Source organism: Microtus oregoni, unplaced genomic scaffold (assembly GCF_018167655.1).
Source record: "Microtus oregoni isolate MIOR12 unplaced genomic scaffold, Mior012 000020F_ref0000438, whole genome shotgun sequence".
Lineage (NCBI taxonomy): Eukaryota > Metazoa > Chordata > Mammalia > Rodentia > Cricetidae > Microtus > Microtus oregoni.
Window position 1 is genome coordinate 37,528,699 of NW_024543079.1, and position 16,798 is coordinate 37,545,496.

The 16,798-nt window shown below is 44.9% G+C and overlaps 1 protein-coding gene across 2 annotated transcripts in view; it reads right to left on the minus strand.

Moving 5' to 3' along the window:
• Nucleotides 1-15,638, minus strand: part of Stk35 (serine/threonine kinase 35) — a 31,116-nt gene extending 15,478 nt beyond the window's left edge. The window contains exons 1-3 of one of the 2 annotated variants that reach the window (XM_041670456.1): nucleotides 15,161-15,638; nucleotides 13,995-14,595; nucleotides 4,912-5,658 (exon numbers count right to left, since the gene is read on the minus strand). In XM_041670456.1, the coding sequence (XP_041526390.1) occupies nucleotides 4,946-5,658; nucleotides 13,995-14,595; nucleotides 15,161-15,466 (1,620 nt within the window). In that variant the 5' untranslated portion in view covers nucleotides 15,467-15,638 and the 3' untranslated portion in view covers nucleotides 4,912-4,945. The remainder of the gene's footprint in view (nucleotides 1-4,911; nucleotides 5,659-13,994; nucleotides 14,596-15,160) is intronic. The other variant, XM_041670457.1, reaches the window with a different exon arrangement.
• Between the last annotated feature and the right edge of the window lie 1,160 nt (nucleotides 15,639-16,798).

The window sequence follows — 16,798 nt, forward strand, 5'->3', positions numbered from 1 at the left end:
CTCTTCTTGGTTATATGGATGTCTCTAGCCCCTCCCCTGTCGATGTCTAGAGCAGTGTCAAAGTAACCTGAAGAAATCTGTACACAGGCAGACATCACCTAACGCAATGGCTGGGCTGGTCATCCTGCTGTGGGGTGCAGAGCCAAGAGTAGGGCTCTCAGTTCAGTGCATCAGCATGAACCCACACAAACGTGGTTTTCAAGAGACTGAAGAATGGAAGGATGGAACCTCCACCACACACATTGTTTCAGATTCTGACTCTTAATGAATTGCTGCTCTCTCATGTACAGCATGAGGACTAGCACCTAACTAGACAGATGATGTAAAACAGTTAAGTTCCTAACAACGAAAACTTACTCCCTGAATAAGTTAATTCAGGGATATAGATGAAGAGGAAGGGCCATTGGTCCTAACTCACAGCCCCCCTCCCCAAAGCAGGCTTCATTGATAACATGAAGTTATTACTTCATTCAGTTGGAGGGTCTTCATGTCCCTGGGGTCCCAAAAGATGGGAGTTGGAAGAAAGCTAAACCTTCGGGGCAGCTTTGCTGGCAGTTGGATGATTATCAGAGTCTTTCAGATTTGTCCAAGGGATACCATCTCTGCTGGGTTGAATCAAGGATGCCAGAGAGAGCCATGTGAGCAGCATCTGGGCCTTGCTACCAACAGCCCCAGGGCAGGAACAAAGGACACCCGGGTGGGTCTACAACCCTTTACAGGGCTGGCAGCTCAACTTCCTCCAGTTTGAGAGCAGGAGCCACCAAGAGGGGGCAACAGGATGCCCCAGGAAGCCACCTGGACCTGATTCCAGCCTTCCCCATCTGGAAGGAAAACTCCAAAACACCTAGAAAGATGAGGCCCCAAGAGACATGTGTGCCATTGGTACCTAAGCAATCACAAGTCATCACAGTCAAAGCCAAGTTCTATTTTCTGGAACAAAAAAAAGAACTAAAATTGACAACTGCCCCCCAAGTTTTCTCCTGGCACAGCTCTGTGAAGTGCTAGTGAGACCCAGTCAAGGTACAGCCCTTACCGTTGCTATATAGACAGTGACTTAAAAGAGGTTAAGACAGAAAAGACAAGTTCCAAGTCTGCCTGAACCCTACCCCCAAGAGAAAAAAAAAAAAAATGTTAATCAATGAATCCACTTTCTGCTTAAATAAATACCTCATACTTCTTATGGAGGCAATAATGTACTTTTGCCACAGAGTGTAAGTCCCTCCTCCTACCCCTACCCCACAGGCTGTGTGGTGTGTGTGTGTGTGTGTGTGTGTGTGTGTGTGTGTGTGTAATTCAATGCTCCAGAGACTGCTGCTAAATCAGCTTATGGGACAGAAACCAAAGGCCTTGGCCCTTTAGCAACCACACCTTTCCTTGAGGCCTGACTTGGATCAGGACACTAACTCTCACAGAAGAAACTACCTTCCAAGGGAAAACTACTAAGTTCTCTTGCCCTTGCCTGCACTTCAGAATGCTTAGAGCTAGACAGCCAAAGTTAGGCTGGTTCATGCTAAATTATTCACTGAATTCAACTATGAAGATATCTTAAGACTTGAGTTAAAATCTATACACCTTATTAGCTCTATGACCTTCAAAAGACAAAAACCAGGCAGGACTAGTTCTTCCATGTTAAGCAACTACCAAGACCTCAGAAGGAGTGAAGACTATTTTCTATGACCCCACCCATTCACAGGCACCTTGGGTCACATCAGTATCTGATTTCCTTCAGCAGGCTTTAGCTGTCCATTCCAAATATCCATCACCCAGAGTGTGGCTTCAAAAGGCCCTAATAAAACATTTGCGTACTGGACCATGGGCTTTGTCATTAATACAGCGGTGCTCATGTCACAGCCTTCCCTGGTGCAGTGGGGCTGATGGCACCAGGAGCATCAATTTGGCTGGCTTCCTGCTTGGAATAAGGCTTGCGACTGATAGGATTCACTAAAAATACTCTTCTAAAAGTGACAAGGGAGAAAGACAGGCCTTATTGAGCACTCGTTAAATACAGATTGTGCCTTTCTAGAACAATCGACAAGACAAGTTGGCTTTGTTGTAAAGGCAAACCACCCAATGTTCTTACAGAAGAAAGCTACTAAGCACCAGTGAGCCTCCACCTCAGCTGAGCACACACCTAAAACCTAGTGTTTGACTGAAACAATTTGTTTGGGGCACCACCTAGAATAGGCATGGTTAATTTCATTTTGTGGGTAATAAAACCAAGGCCCAGAGTGGCAAAATACTCTACCTGATGATCATATAGCCAATAAACCATAGAAAAAAAGACTAAATCCCCACAATATTTGCAGCCAATTCTCTCTCCATAGGAATTCTACCTTTCCAGACCAAAGGGCAGTCTCTCCAACTGTTTACTGTTATAGAAACAGCAACAATTAACTCCTCATTTAGCACCTACCTGAGTGTCAGCTAAATAACATCTTTTCATGTTGGTACTAGGGTTAAGTAAGTATACTTAAATTCTCCAGCCAAAACAAGTCTAACAGAAAGTTACCTAGAAACCAGGGTATTCAAGTTCTGTCCCTTCATTTGGGACAAATTCCTTTCTCTGTAGGGTTCTAACTACCACACACTTCTCAGTTCCTCTTCACAGCAAAATTCCTCAGCAAGAGCCATCTGCATTGCTGCTTCTCAGCCCGCCGTCTAGTCTGGGAATTTATGAAGCTGTATTTTTCATGAGGACAATAGGACAGCATTTGTTTTCTACTTTCATGGAGTATTCCAGAAGTTACATGATGAGTTGTCTATACCATGTTATAATGAAGAAGCCAATGAGATGATCAAGGCAAGAATTAAACAGATTTGCAAAAACCATGCTAGTCACATGGTTTTAGTTTTTTAAAAGAGTTATCTTTCATAAAACATAATTAAGACAATATCTAACTGGTATATTGTTATTAATCCAATCATTCACCTGAAAAGAACTTTAAAAATGTTTCTTAGGACTGGAGAGAGCGCTCAGTAGTTAAGTGACCTGCTGCTCTTCCCAAGGAACTGAGTTTGGGTCCTAGCACCTAGGTCAGGTGCCACAGCTTCCAGGGCCAATCACCCTCTTCTGACTTACAAAATGCTTACTTGACTCCGTTTTGGTTTTGTACATACATCCTCCTCTCCTAGCTCACTATCCGATTTTCAAATCAGTATAACACTAATTATCATTGAGACAGTCCCTCCCCCAAAGTCTTCAAGATGCTCTCTCTCAACTATTCTCATGTGCTCAGAGGGCACTGTTGGGGAGAAGAAATGCGGGGGGAGTGGCCCTGATCTTGTCTGTCTAAAACACCCTACCTATACACAGCAGTTAGCCTTTCCTAACAGAAGACCTGTGTTGACAGCCTGTTTTCACAATGAAATGTGAACTTTGAAAGTGTAGTTTTGGTTTTGCCCATTATTGTATCATTTATGCCTGAAACAGTATCTAGCTAGCAAAATGTTTCTCAATACAACACTGGCATTAGTCTGGCAACGGGAGGGGGAACTAGGTGGAAGGCCCTTTCTAGCTCTAGCCTCTGAGTGTCTAGCTAAGCAGATATGGCTCAACAACATGACTGAAACCTGAGGCACCAGGCACACAGCTGGGTCAGGCCCACAACTCAAAGTGTTCTGCTAGGACAGGGCAAAACAGGCCAGTCAAATTGGCATGACGACATCGCAATGACTAGTCACCAAAGAGCTTGGGACACACACCCAAAAACAAGTCCCTAACCTTTCCCCCCTTCCTCTCAAGGTCACTTATTTCTTTTAGATGAAGTCTCCTCTCTTTAGCTATAGAACTTTGCTCTGTAAATCAGTACAAATCTCGTGCTAATCCAAGTAAGGGCCCAGATCTCAATTGAGACAATACATAATCCTAACCTACATTCAGGTCCTTTTCCCAATACAACCTTTCTCTTATACAAGGAAAATCTGAATTCTAAGAGGTCTTTCTGAAATGCAAAGGCTGAGATGGAAACAGAAAGCTATGATAAGAAATACAATGAAAGCATAACTAGCCAGCCAGCGCCACTGAGAACAAGACAGGTGCAAGCTGCTCGGCTCAGTACAAGTCATCGCCTGCAGAGGTATGGAGGAACAAGGAAGCCTGTGCCCACTGGCCTATCCCTGTGATGATGAAACCAGCACTCCCCTCACTACTGGATCTCAAGACATCAGCAAACTTCTTATTTCTACTTGTCATCTTGGTAATCCAGGGCAAGGGGACAGATAAACTAGGTAAGATATACCTACCCTTAATTTAATGGGAAATGGGAAGAATGACTTACAGTATGTGTAATGTCTCATATAAATGGTGGTCAATTTCTAACACCCTCTCTTGTCCACACCTCAGCCTCTGGTCTAGTCTAACTGTTCTGGGTAGAAAAATCAAACATCTCTGGATACTCTGTTCTTTATCCTAGCTGGTCCCTGTCCTTTCATCTCTATTATCTATATTCCACACTAAACCCAATTGGCCTATTCTCTCCAAGCCCTCCAGCATCAGGTCCCATGTGGACAGAACTGATAGATGAACAGCAAAAACACAGGTGGGACAAAGTTCCTTCTCTGAAAACTGTATTCCTTTCAGCATCATTTTGCATGAAGAATTTATTATTTGCTAAAAAGAAAAGGTGTTTCTAAAAATCTCGGGAAATTCCACCTCATATAATTTCCTCTTAAAGATTTCACTTCTCATTCTGCACTCAAATAATCTGAATTATCTCCACTCACCAAGATTTGGGGGCCAACCTGCAGCAACAAGACTTATTTCTTCCTGGCCTTGCATCTTCTCTACAGCTCCAGGGTCCAACCCAGTACAGGACACACAACCAGCCCAGGGAGTGTGTATGCACAATAACAAGTACAGGACACACAACCAGCCCAGGGAGTGTGTATGCACAGTAACAAGAAAGCACTCACCTAGTTAAAACACCCCAGACGTTCAGCCCTGGAGTTAAGCAGCACATGTGACCTGGTCCATTCGGGTTTCAAGTTCAAAAGCATCAGGTCGGTCCTGTGGGTTAGCAGCTAACATGTCTTTCAAGAGCTGCTTCACACCCTCAGACATGGAAGTCCTACGTTTCTGGGGGATATGCAACTCCATCTTTGGGTTTTCTAGCAGCGCCTCACCAACAGGGACGATCTCAGTCCCTTGTTTAATGTAGGTCCCCAGGAGCTCCTTCTTGGTTTCAGAGTCAATAAAAGTAATTCTTTCTATCATTGCCCAGATGATAATGCCCAGGGCAAAGATGTCCGCCTTGGCTGTATAGTGTCCCTCCCAGACTTCAGGAGCCATGTAGAAGTCTGAGCCACAAGCTGAGGACAGCCAGTACTTATTCACATTCACATTTTTGTTATCTTGATTGCCCTCTTTGCCTCGAGGTGCCAGCCCTGCACAGACCTTGCTCAGTCCAAAGTCTGCTACCTTGAGGATGGGGGTGCCAGACCGTTCTGTGATGAGGATGTTGTCTGGCTTTAAGTCCCTGTGCACGATGTGGTTTTTGTGCAGGAAGGCAATGGCGCTTGTAAGCTGTAGCATGAAGCTTTTGTTGGTGGCTGGGTCTGGTCTCCGGGACAGGACATACTGATTGAGGTCTCCACCTTCACAGTACTCCATGACAAACCAAAGATAGCAGGGCTCCTCAGCATAGCCCAGGATCCTTTCTCCTAAACCAAAGGACAGGAAAGAGCTTGAGTGGACATTCACAGCACTAGAGTAAAGAAAGAAGACGATGATAAGTATCTGTGCCGAGAGGACCGATCCAACTGGCACCAAGCAAATTCTATATACAGTCCACTTCTACCCAAACAGAACAAGGTATGGCAGAGGCATTAGGGCCTGGTGTCAAGCACCTAGGGTTTGAATTTAAGAACTTAAGTTTACTGTCATCTAGTTGGTTTTGAGGTCATTTTGTTTATTTATATTTTTCAAACTGGTGTACAAGCCTATTTTTTTTTAATTTATTTATTTTTTGGTTTTTTCGAGACAAGGTTTCTTTGTGAAACAGTCCTAAATGTCCTGGAACTAGTTCTTGTAGACCAGGTTGGCCTCGAACTCACAGAGATCCTGCCTCTAACTCTTGGGATTAAAGGCATGTGCTACCACCATCCAGCAAGCCTATCTATTCTTTGTAGGGATGCTGAAATGATAAGAATAAGAAGCATACAGAAAAGCTTTGTGAAGTGTGGGCTGTTTCTGCTATTACCATTTAGTACTGGGCCAGCTTTTCAGATGGCTAATCCATACCCAGCACATGTTCTTTGCTCTCTTCTTTCCTGATGTGTTTAAGCATTTGTATTAACACAAACACAATGACATTACAATTTTATTTCAGATGTACACTCCAACCCATGCACATCTTCTGCTAGTTCACCATATGCCTAGTCCAAGCTAGGTCTGTATCAAGCCTCTGGCTCTCTGAGGCTTGGTTGCACAGGTTCCTGACAGCAATTATCATAAGTGGAATGTTGGTAATAAGGTCAACTTCTATCAAAGATCAGCACACATGCAAGAACTCCAGGAAGAGATGAAAAAGACATGGACACAGGGACAAGTGGACCAGGAAGGTCTAATAAATGGGAGATCTGGGCAGGAAAACATAACCTGATGAAACAGTGAGATCTGAAGCAGATGCACAGGCGGTATTAGGTGTGGGGTTCAAAACCAGGAAAGCTGGTGACTGGCACTTTCTTGTTAATCCCAACATTGTTTATAAAGCAACTGATGAAACAGAGTCCTTTTGTGAAAGTTATTACATGATAAATGCCCTACAGCTAAGTCCAAAAAAGCAGATGTCTTATTTTGACAAAAGGAAGACCATTCTATGTGTGCAGACCACACACCTTTAATGATAACACTTGGGAGGCAGAGGCAGGTGGCTCTCTAGGAGTACAAAACCAGCCTTGTCTACATAGCAAGTTCCAGGACAGCCAAGGGCTACACAGTTGAGACCTTGTCTCAAAAAACAAAACAAAAAGGAAGAAGGAAGACAGACAGACTATAGGCTGGTCATTTGTTAAGTGAGTCAAGATCTTAAAACAGGTCCCTTGGCTCAGAGTATGCTATGTCCCAAAAGACAAGGCTAACACTTCCCCAGCCTCTGGAAGGAGGCTCATTTTCCTACCCATTTGCTACACAGTGACTCAATAAGCCAGATCAGTCTCTGCTTAAGTGACTAAGGCAAAGTCTACCAAAGCCAGAGACAGAATGCATGACAAAAGCTATTGGTTTTAGCCACAATCTGACAGACCTCACTTCCCTTGTAATTGTATAATTTGTTTATATTAGTCACAATCAAAGTAATACTGAAAGAACCAGTTCAGGGCATATGGCCTCATTTTACAATCTGTGTTGAACTGTTCCCTCACCCTGACCCCCTGCTCTTTAATCCTCGTTTTGGTCACTTGCAAGCAGGCTGAGTCTACCTAAAAAGAAAAAAAAAAAAAGAAAAATAAAGCCACAATCTGAAGCTCAAACCCATTTAGATGGTAAAAGAAACAGACAGAAAAAGGACAACAAGAAATGTTCCCTGACAGTACAGCCAGGGAAGAAAGCCATCAAATTCCTCCTGCAAAGACCACATCAGATAGAAACAAAACATCTAATAAGAGACGTGGATAGAGAAATTATTATTTAATACACAAAGCTGGTAACTATGGTAACTAAGAGGAATAAAAGAAAACAAGTTGGCCAAAGGAATGAATACAGTTCTAGGTTATAAGAATCTAGGAAAAGGAGCCAGGCAGTGGTGGCGCATGCCTTTAGTCCCAGCACTCAGTAGGCAGAGGCAGGTGGAGCTCTGAGAGTTCAAAGCCAGCCTGGTCTACAAAGTGAGTTCCAGGACAGCCAGAGCTACAGAGAGAAACCTGGTCTGGGGGGGGGGGGGGAGGCAAAAACAACAAAAGAATCCAGGGAGAGAAAAAACGTTAGGTAAAAAGTGCCCTAAGCTAGTCTATGGGTGGGGCAGACGGAGCCTGAAGATGCAGATCCAAGAGGAGCCCTTTGAGAGAAAAGCCAGGCAGAAGCAGCATCCTCAGAACCCATGCAACATCACTGACCAAGACACATGGAAAAACAACAAGATTACTTTTCTGCGCAGGCAAGGGTCTGGGCTTCCTTCAGGGGAAGCATGCTTTCCTGCAGTATCTTTTCATGCACAAGTCCCAGCTGTTCACCAGAAGACAGAAGAAGAGACGTTTTAGGATTTCAGTCCTTCCTTCAAGCAGACTACCTACCTGGGCCTCTGCTAACTCATGACCAAGACTCAAACATGTCTGGTATTGAGTGAATGTCTATGGAGAAGCAAGTCGGAATAAAGAGAACAAGGTAAGCAGAGACCAGGAATAGAGTCTGAGTGACTGCAGACCCCAACATTAGACCCTCTAGTCTAATGAATTGTTAGCTCATTAGCACAAATGCTAGACAACCAGAACCTTAGGAAAATCCCTCAACTCTGAGCTTCAGAATTCTTACCCATCAAATTTGATTATTTAACATTACCTGACAGTTCCAATGAACTAAGTCACAGGTGTGGAACAAATTTTGCAGATTATAAAATACTTTTGGAGAATTATCTACTGACCATCACTAACATCCTCATTAGCATCCAAACTCAGGTCCCTCAAAAAAAAAAAAAAAATGGGGGTAAGGGGGTGGGGGAAGGGTGGCATGCAACTGCAGAAGCCAGAGAGGGCATTATGTTCCCCGGTGTTGGAGTTACAGGCCACCTAACATGGACGTTGGGAACCAAACTAAGGTCCTCCGGAAGAAATCCTGTTAGCCTCTGCACTGTCTCTCCAGCCCCGATATTTGTTTGTTTTTGAGACAGTCCTGATATGTATCCATCCAGGTTATCCGCAGTACTTGAATTACAGATGAGCAGCCACACTAACCTTGGAAATTATTTCCCAGTACTACACAGGCAATAGATTGTTACATGTTACTCAAAATAGAAAATTTAGTTGGGGATTTAGCTCAGTGGTAGAGCACCAAGCACAAGGTCCTGGAAAAAAAGAAAGGCAAAATGGGAAATTTAGAACACACCACATTTTTACTCGCTAGCTGGACCAGAGGTGAAGTTGTGCTAGGGCCTATCTTGGACAATGGATGAAGGCTGAGAGGCTAAGTCATCGGGAGGCTCCGAAACTGAATGAGGACAGTCAAGGAAGGAAGCTGGAAAGGGACAGGGAGAAAGATTCAAAGGTTTTCATCAGAATTTAGTAACTAATCTCCTGTGATAATCGAAGAATTCAAAGCATTGGCTCCAACTGTTTCTGCTCTAAACTGTAATCCTGATAACTACACCCTTAATCCTGATAATTACACCCTACTTTCAGGTGAGAAAACTGAGGCTCAAGAGATTAACTATTTGTCTGTAGTCTTACAGCTAACTGGGGGAAGATTCAGAAGTCCTCACTCAAAGCTCTACTGTTTCATGGTGCTAGCAGCAATTTCACACTCGAATACCCATTTTTCTCGCTACACAAGCTCCTTATATGCAGGCTCTTGCATACACCAAGCAACTTAAGCTTCATCAAGTCCCTAGTGTTGGATTATCCAACTATAGGAAATACAGATTCCTTTTTATGGTGCAGGATTTTGATGGACTTAAATGTGCTTTGTGAGAGCTCCTCGTCAGGATGCCAACTAAATAAGGATGGAGAATTTGAGTCACTCAAGAGAATCCCTAGCCCTAAGGATAGGGCTGAAAGGAAAATTCAAGGTGAACTGATACTCTACAAGGGAAGGTAAGCTCTCCCTGAGAGTTTACCCTATAAAAAGTCTTACCCAATGCAACTCCAATTAACCAATGTTCTCAATTAAGACAGGGTGGCTTTTATCTCCTGGGGCTGGTCCCTACATAGAAGGAAAACACTCAGAAGCAAGAGAAAAGTCTGTGCAATTGCCCCAAGGCATCCAAGAACAGGTCAGAAAGCAGGTGCAGTGTCTTTGGCTGCTGAGATATGTGGAAGGCACCAAGAGAAAGTAGTGCAGTAAGCACCGATAAGACATAATTCAACACAAACAGCAGCAATTAGGATGTATTAATACATTAGTATTAAATCCTATTAGTAAAGTATAATTACACACATTTTACAACCAAAACAACAACACTATCTGAACTTGAAGCTACATTCTCAAGCTTACTTCCCAACAGTTAAAAGACAACTCAAGTCTGTACAGGAACCCTGGAGGGTCTCTATATTCCAAGGTCAAGCCTGGTGGTGGTGGCTCATGCCTTTAATCCCAGCACCTGGGAGGTAGAGGCAGGCAGAACTACAAGAGCTAGTTTCAGGACAGGCACCAAAGCTACAGAGAAACCTTGTCTCGAAATAAATAAATAAATAAATAAATAAATTCCAAGGTCAAGCCACAGAAGTAGAGAATTCTGAGTTGCTTTGCTGAAGCCTGGGCAAAAGATGACAACCCTGCTCAGAACCCCTTAGGTTGGTTTCCATGGCCAGGAATTTTGCAGTTAATTCATTTCCAGACTCAGGTCCCCTACACTAGGTCTCATGCCAGCTACTTCAGTTCCTGCTTCACTAGGTCACTAATGAAATTCTCACCAAGAACCTGTTTATTAGGAAGCCACCACTGTGACCTTGCAGCATAATCACTTAGGTGTACAGGTCTTATAAAGGAAAGCCTGCAAAAGCCTCTTAAACAGCAGCCTGGCTTACAGCATTGGTAAGCAGCAAGGACTGCTGCCCAGAGGCCCAGGTCAAACCTACCTTGCGCTACCAAAAGCATTTGGAATAAACATCAGAGCTTATAACAAGCTGGCCTCCCAGCTCATCTAAATATCTATGAAAATTAATGCAGAATTTATGTATTTAGTATACATGGAGTCAATCTTTACCTGTTTGTCAGAAGAATTTCGACTAGGGCAACAAATTCCTGAGTGCAAAATAGTGAGGCTTGCTTGCTATCTTCTAAGTGGTAATAACCTTAAGCTTTGTTTTAGGTAGGTATCGGGACGGTTTCTAGGGATGGAAAAGGAAAACCAGGTGGTAAAAGCAACTGTTAATGCCTTAGTTTCTCTTTTCATTGAAGGACTTCAAAGTAGAAGACACAGTTACTAACCCATCAATCAAATTTACAGGGCTGGTAATACATTTCTAAAGTAAAGCTGGTTGGTATTTGCCATTATTTCATTTTAGAGCTCCTTTCAGAGCTCCTTTTTCTTTCTTGTGAAACAGGCTAAGGGCTAGGTACTGACCGCTGTTGGGAGAGTTTACCCAGTATGCACAGAGCCCTAGGCATAATCCTCAACAGCACATAAACCAACTATGATGGCACATACCCTTAGCCCTAGTCCTCAAGGCAGAGCGTCCTTAGTTCAAAGTCATGGCTACAGAGTAAATCTGAGCTCAGCCTGAGCTACCTGAAACTCTACCCCCATAATGTGTGCCCCCACAAAAGGCTAAAGGAGGGATTTGAGATTCTGACTGTACTATACTCTGGATAACACTCATTCGGTCCATGCTCAGAAGAGATGAATTTGATACACAGAAGCTAACAGAGTGGAATATGACCAAGAACATAGTTTTTCTAATTGTTTTTTTTTAATTTATTATGGGTACTTATTTGTATATCTTGTTATTTCTGTAAACTATAAAATTGTTTTCTGTGTATTCACTAGAGCTAAGGGAAGAGGGAGAAATAACTATTCTGTTGCTCTAGTACTCTGCATTTAAGGCCTGGCCACTCACTTTCAAGATCACCTTTCCTGCTAACTCTTTTTTCTCTTTTTCTCTTCATCTTCTCTACAAAGCCCTGGTGAATGAGCTAACCCCTCACACTCAAGAATGACCCTGATTACTATTTATGCCTTCAAACTTTTCAAATATCCATAATGTGTTTTGTCTTTTTTTTTTTTCTCCTTCCAATACTACCAGAGGTATGCAGTTTAAAAAAAAAAAAAGTATGTTTGAAAGATGCCAATTGGCGGGTGGTGGTGGTACACACCTTTAATCCCAGTACACGGGAGGCTGGGACAGGTGGATCTCTGTGAGTCAAGATCAGCCTGGTCTACAGAGTGAGTTCCAGGACAAGCTCCAAAGCTAGAGAAACCCTTTCTCAAAAAACAAACAAACAAACAAAAATGTCAATGTAGGCAATCATTTGGCCTATCTCAAAATAATTCTGAATTACAAGAAACAGGGCAATGAAAGGTTGTAAAGAACTTTTCTGTTTAAGGAAAGTTATCCCTGGTTATCTCTGGAATTCCTTTCAGCTCTGATATCACTGGGTAGCATGCTAAAGACCCAGGGCCATAGGACAGATACTTTTAGAGTTAGCAAGCAAAAGCTGGCTAGGTACTATTTTATTTGCTAAGCTGGCATATGACATTAAATTTGATTGTCATTTTCATAAACAGAGGCAATGCATATTAAGACTCCAAACTAAAACGAACAATATTAAGTATGTGGTCCAAAGGGGAAAAAAATTAATTTCTCTAGTTTTAGCTCCCAAATGAAGTTGAAAAACCTAGTATTGCCTTCAACCTACTATTCTGACCACACAGGAAATGTGGTCCATAGCCAGGGTTTGGAAACTTCAATAAGAACCCAAATCTCTAAGAGGATGAAGATGGAAGGAATTCAAAGTCATACAAAGCTAATATAGCAGTGAATTCCTTAGGGAATATTACAGACGTCCCCAGCATGCAGAACAACCTCATGACAGAGATACCCATCTTAAAGGGACTCTCATGGGTTTTCATGTCCAGTGTCATGTATCAGTTCAGAACAACCCAGGACTGCATGTAAGCCCCAAACTCCAAGCTGTTGAAATATGAACCACTCACAAAGTGTGTTTCATTCATTTGCACACATCAAGAAATTGGTGTATAAAAAAAGACTAAGAAAATAAGGGATGAGAATGCAGGCAAAGAGGAAACCTCTCTAAGTCTTTAAAACAGAAAAAGCATCCATCCTGCTGGAAAATGATGCCCTTTTCAGAATGGACAAACAGGAGGGGAAAGGGCCCCCAGAGAATTAGATCTCACCAGCCAATCAGCTGTCAAGTAACTTCAAAACTCTACAAGGGCTTCTCCCGGGGTCTTACAGCAATCCGACAGACACTCCATAAAGATGTTAGGAAACCCCCTATCTAGTCCTGCCCGTTCTTTTAAGGTCAATCTTAGGTAGGAAAGGCAGCATTTCAGTACTTTGAGGACAAATCAGTCTGGGTTCAAAACATTTCTGCTTCAAGGGACACAAAAACCTGAAGTCAGGAGCCCCACCCCTTCCAAGCTGAGGTTCATCAAGTTGTGTTTGTTCCCCTCTAAGCTTTAGTCTATTTCTAGAATGGAGACAGAACTTACTCTTACAGAAAGTAGCTAAACTGTTTAGAGCTTAGGTTAGAGTTGGGATTCGCCACAGGAACCACTTCTCTGTCATCCCCAGAGGTTATGAAAACTATCGAGATAGTAAAATAGCAGGAAAAGACGTAACCTGTTTTGTTATCCGAAGTTCTTGGCCCACCTGTGGGGGTTATTACTGTGTAAGTTATTTACCTGCACACCTCCGGGACTAAGAGAGAATCAACTGAATGATTGTCTGCCCTGAGGTGAAGGGTTGGGGTTCTCAGAGGAAACCACACTTGGAAGCAAGAATTTGGGAATGGAGCTGGATGGTATCAGGAAACTAAAACCCAGGAGAGCATGGGTGGGTGGGTGGGTCCGCTAAGATTTTTTTCCTCGATGTTTTGAAAGACATCTGGGGGCTCTGCAGTTCTGCCAACAACTTTTGAATCCTACTCGTCATTCCTCTTTAAAATGCTAGACTTACAGCTCACACCTGAGTACTAGAGCGATCATGGAACACTTAGTGAGCTTGCTAAGGAATGACAGTAAACAGCCTGATTTTGCAGCATTCGGAGCAGAAAAGGTCCTAAAGTCAGGGCAAGGGCCTGGGTGTGCCAGAGACAGTTACTGGGGCTGAATGGTTCTCAGAACAAGGGGGTCCAGGAGAGGGCAGGACTCCCTACTGTATTCTACCTTTGAGTGAAGTCTCCACCAGGCGCAGGTACAGCTGTGAGTTCTTGTTGCCGTGACTCATGCGCTGGGCTAACCCGTTGCGCTGCAGGACGCACTCCTCAAACTGCACGATATTCTGGTGCCGGCGCTTGAGACTGGTCAGGGCCCAGAATTCTGCTAGCGCCAATTCCACGTTCTCGGGGGCGTCGCAGCGGATCTTCTTGACTGCCACCCTGGCCCCACTACGCCCAGCCACAGCCTCATAAACCACACCGTAGCTGCCGCGCCCGATCTCCGCTAAGAGGCTGTAGCGCGGTCGCGCAGGACCACCACCGCCGCCTCCCTCTGGCCGCCGCCGGGCCAGGAAGGCCTCGCCCGGGGCCTCGACCATAGCGGGATCCATGGCCTGGGCCGCCGGCCTCAGCTTCGCGCAAAGCACCCGCTGCACTGGGCTTCGCCTTTTCCGCTCCGGGCTTTTTGTCCCTCTGCGGGCTCCGTTCTCCTTCCCCGTTTCCATGGCTGCGGGAGGCGGGGGGAGCAGCAACGGCGCCGCCCGGGCCCCCCCTGCCTCATCCCTCCGTCTAGCCCCGAGATGCGGAGGAGCGGTACCTTGGATTGTGATCTGAGGGCGAAAGAATCAGTTAAAACCACCAGGCGGAGAAGGGCAGACAAGGACCTGAAAGTGTCCAGCGTCCCACCTCCGCCGCCGCCGGTCACGGCCCCTTTAAGAAGGAGCCACCGCCTCGGATTGATCGGGGGAGGGGAAAGGAAAGCGGGAAAGACGGAACCACCGGGAAGTACAGAGGGAGGACCGGAAGCCGAAACACAAACCGTCCCCTTTCTCCATTGATTTATCCGTCAAAGAGTAGGGGGAAAAAAAACCAGTAAGGGCCTTCACCATCTAGGACAACCGTCTTCCGAGGCGGCTCGGCCTGCTTAAACTTTCCCGGTGCTCAGCGCCCTCCCAACAGCCCCTCCCCGCGTCCTACCAGGAGCTCTCCCGGTGTAAACAGTGCTTTTTGAATTAAACCCAACCGAGCCCAGTGGGTCTACCCAAGCCTCTGGGGACAGCGGGTGGAGACTGGCAAAAAGTTGGGCTTCCGAGAACCAGCCGAGACCCCGACGGCCGTCCCCGAGTGCTGTGGGATGCTGGGGGTCTCCCTCTTCGACCTTCCCTTCACTCTTACCTGGCCGGCGCTCCTCCACTTCCGGGCGGACCGGTTCCCCCCTGGAGCCCGCACCGGAGGATGGTCCGTTCCGAGCCGGAGTTGTCTGCCGAGCCGAGTAGGGCGCGAGGCGGTGAACCGGGCGGGACGTGATGCCGGTCGCGGCGCTGCTCCTGGAGTGACAGCAACGCTCCCGGGGGAGGCCTCGGCTTCCAGATTCCCGTGTCCGTCCTCGAGTTCGCGCCAGCTGAGCGCTTTACGTAACCTCTTTATGTAAGCTGCACCTCCCGCCGCAGCTCTGGTCAGTGGAGATTCCTGGTGGCCCATCCCCCAGGAGGCCAGGCGAAGGCTGCGCCGCCTCTGTACAACCGAGGTCGACCCAGCAGCAGCGACAGCCCGGAACCAATCACCGGCGAGAACACCCAACCAACAAAAAGAGCGCGCCAAAATCCCGCGACTTGCACAGAGGGCCCTCGCGAGTCGTCTGCACTCCGCAAACCCCGCTCGGCGTCTGACCTGCATAGAAGCTCCACGCCGGCACTTTATGGTGATTGGATGAATGGCTTCGATTTGATTGATTCACAGCTCAGGCCTGGGTTAGAATGCTGATCCTCACGCCCACTAATGATCCTAGTGATCTCAAGCCTCACGTAATCCCCAGTATCCTTCTCTGCCAAACCGGGTGGTCCTCACTTCCCAGGTTGCAAAGGACCAAATGAAATATGATGGCTGGCTAATTGAGTGCCCCGATATAAGCTGCTTTGGGCTTGGATTTTGGATTCCCTCCACCCCAGCCACCCGTTGTAGGGGGAGGGAGCACACAATGTCTATATATATATATATATATATATATATATATATATATATAATTAAGAACGATCTTGAACTTTTCTTTCAGCCTTATCTCCTGAGTAATGAGATTAAAGGCGTGCACCATCACACCCGGTTTATACATTGCTAGGAATGAAACCCAGGATTTTGTGCATGCTAGGCAAGCACTTAGCCGTAGGCACGGATTTTAAAATATTTTCTGCCCTGCTTTGTACCCCAGTGCGTACAAGATGTCCAATATTTGTTAGCTGAGTCTTCAGAGATTGAAGAACATAACTATAGAGTTTCCACTCCATGCTATTTTAAGTCTACGGAAAGAGCAGTGGGCTTGACATTCTTTGCCTTAATTGCTGTTCTTTGCCACAGAAGGAGACAATCAACCTTGTGTCTTCATAGAGGTTACAGAGTTAAAGTACTAAGAACAGAACATTTATTTGCAAAATAAATGGTAGACATTGTAGTTAAACAAGATAGATTAAATGTACCATAAAAGAATGGACTAGAATTTCTGGAATTTGAGGACAGACCACTTAAGACAGCACACACCGAAAAGCTCTCACTGTTGTGTGTGTTAAGTGTCAAGTGTACACACAAAGTGTAAGAATAGTAGAGAGGTCTCCCCTTTCTGTCGGAATTACATTGTTTTGCTATATTTTCATGTTCTGTGAACAAATATATATATATACATTTTGTATATGTGTATATCCTTTTAAATTTAGATGTCACACTCCTTTACCTCTATATATTTTATTTCCTGAGGGCAAAGATAGTCTCTTGCACAATCTCAATACAGTGATTAAAAAAAAGAACGTTAATAATACCATGGTT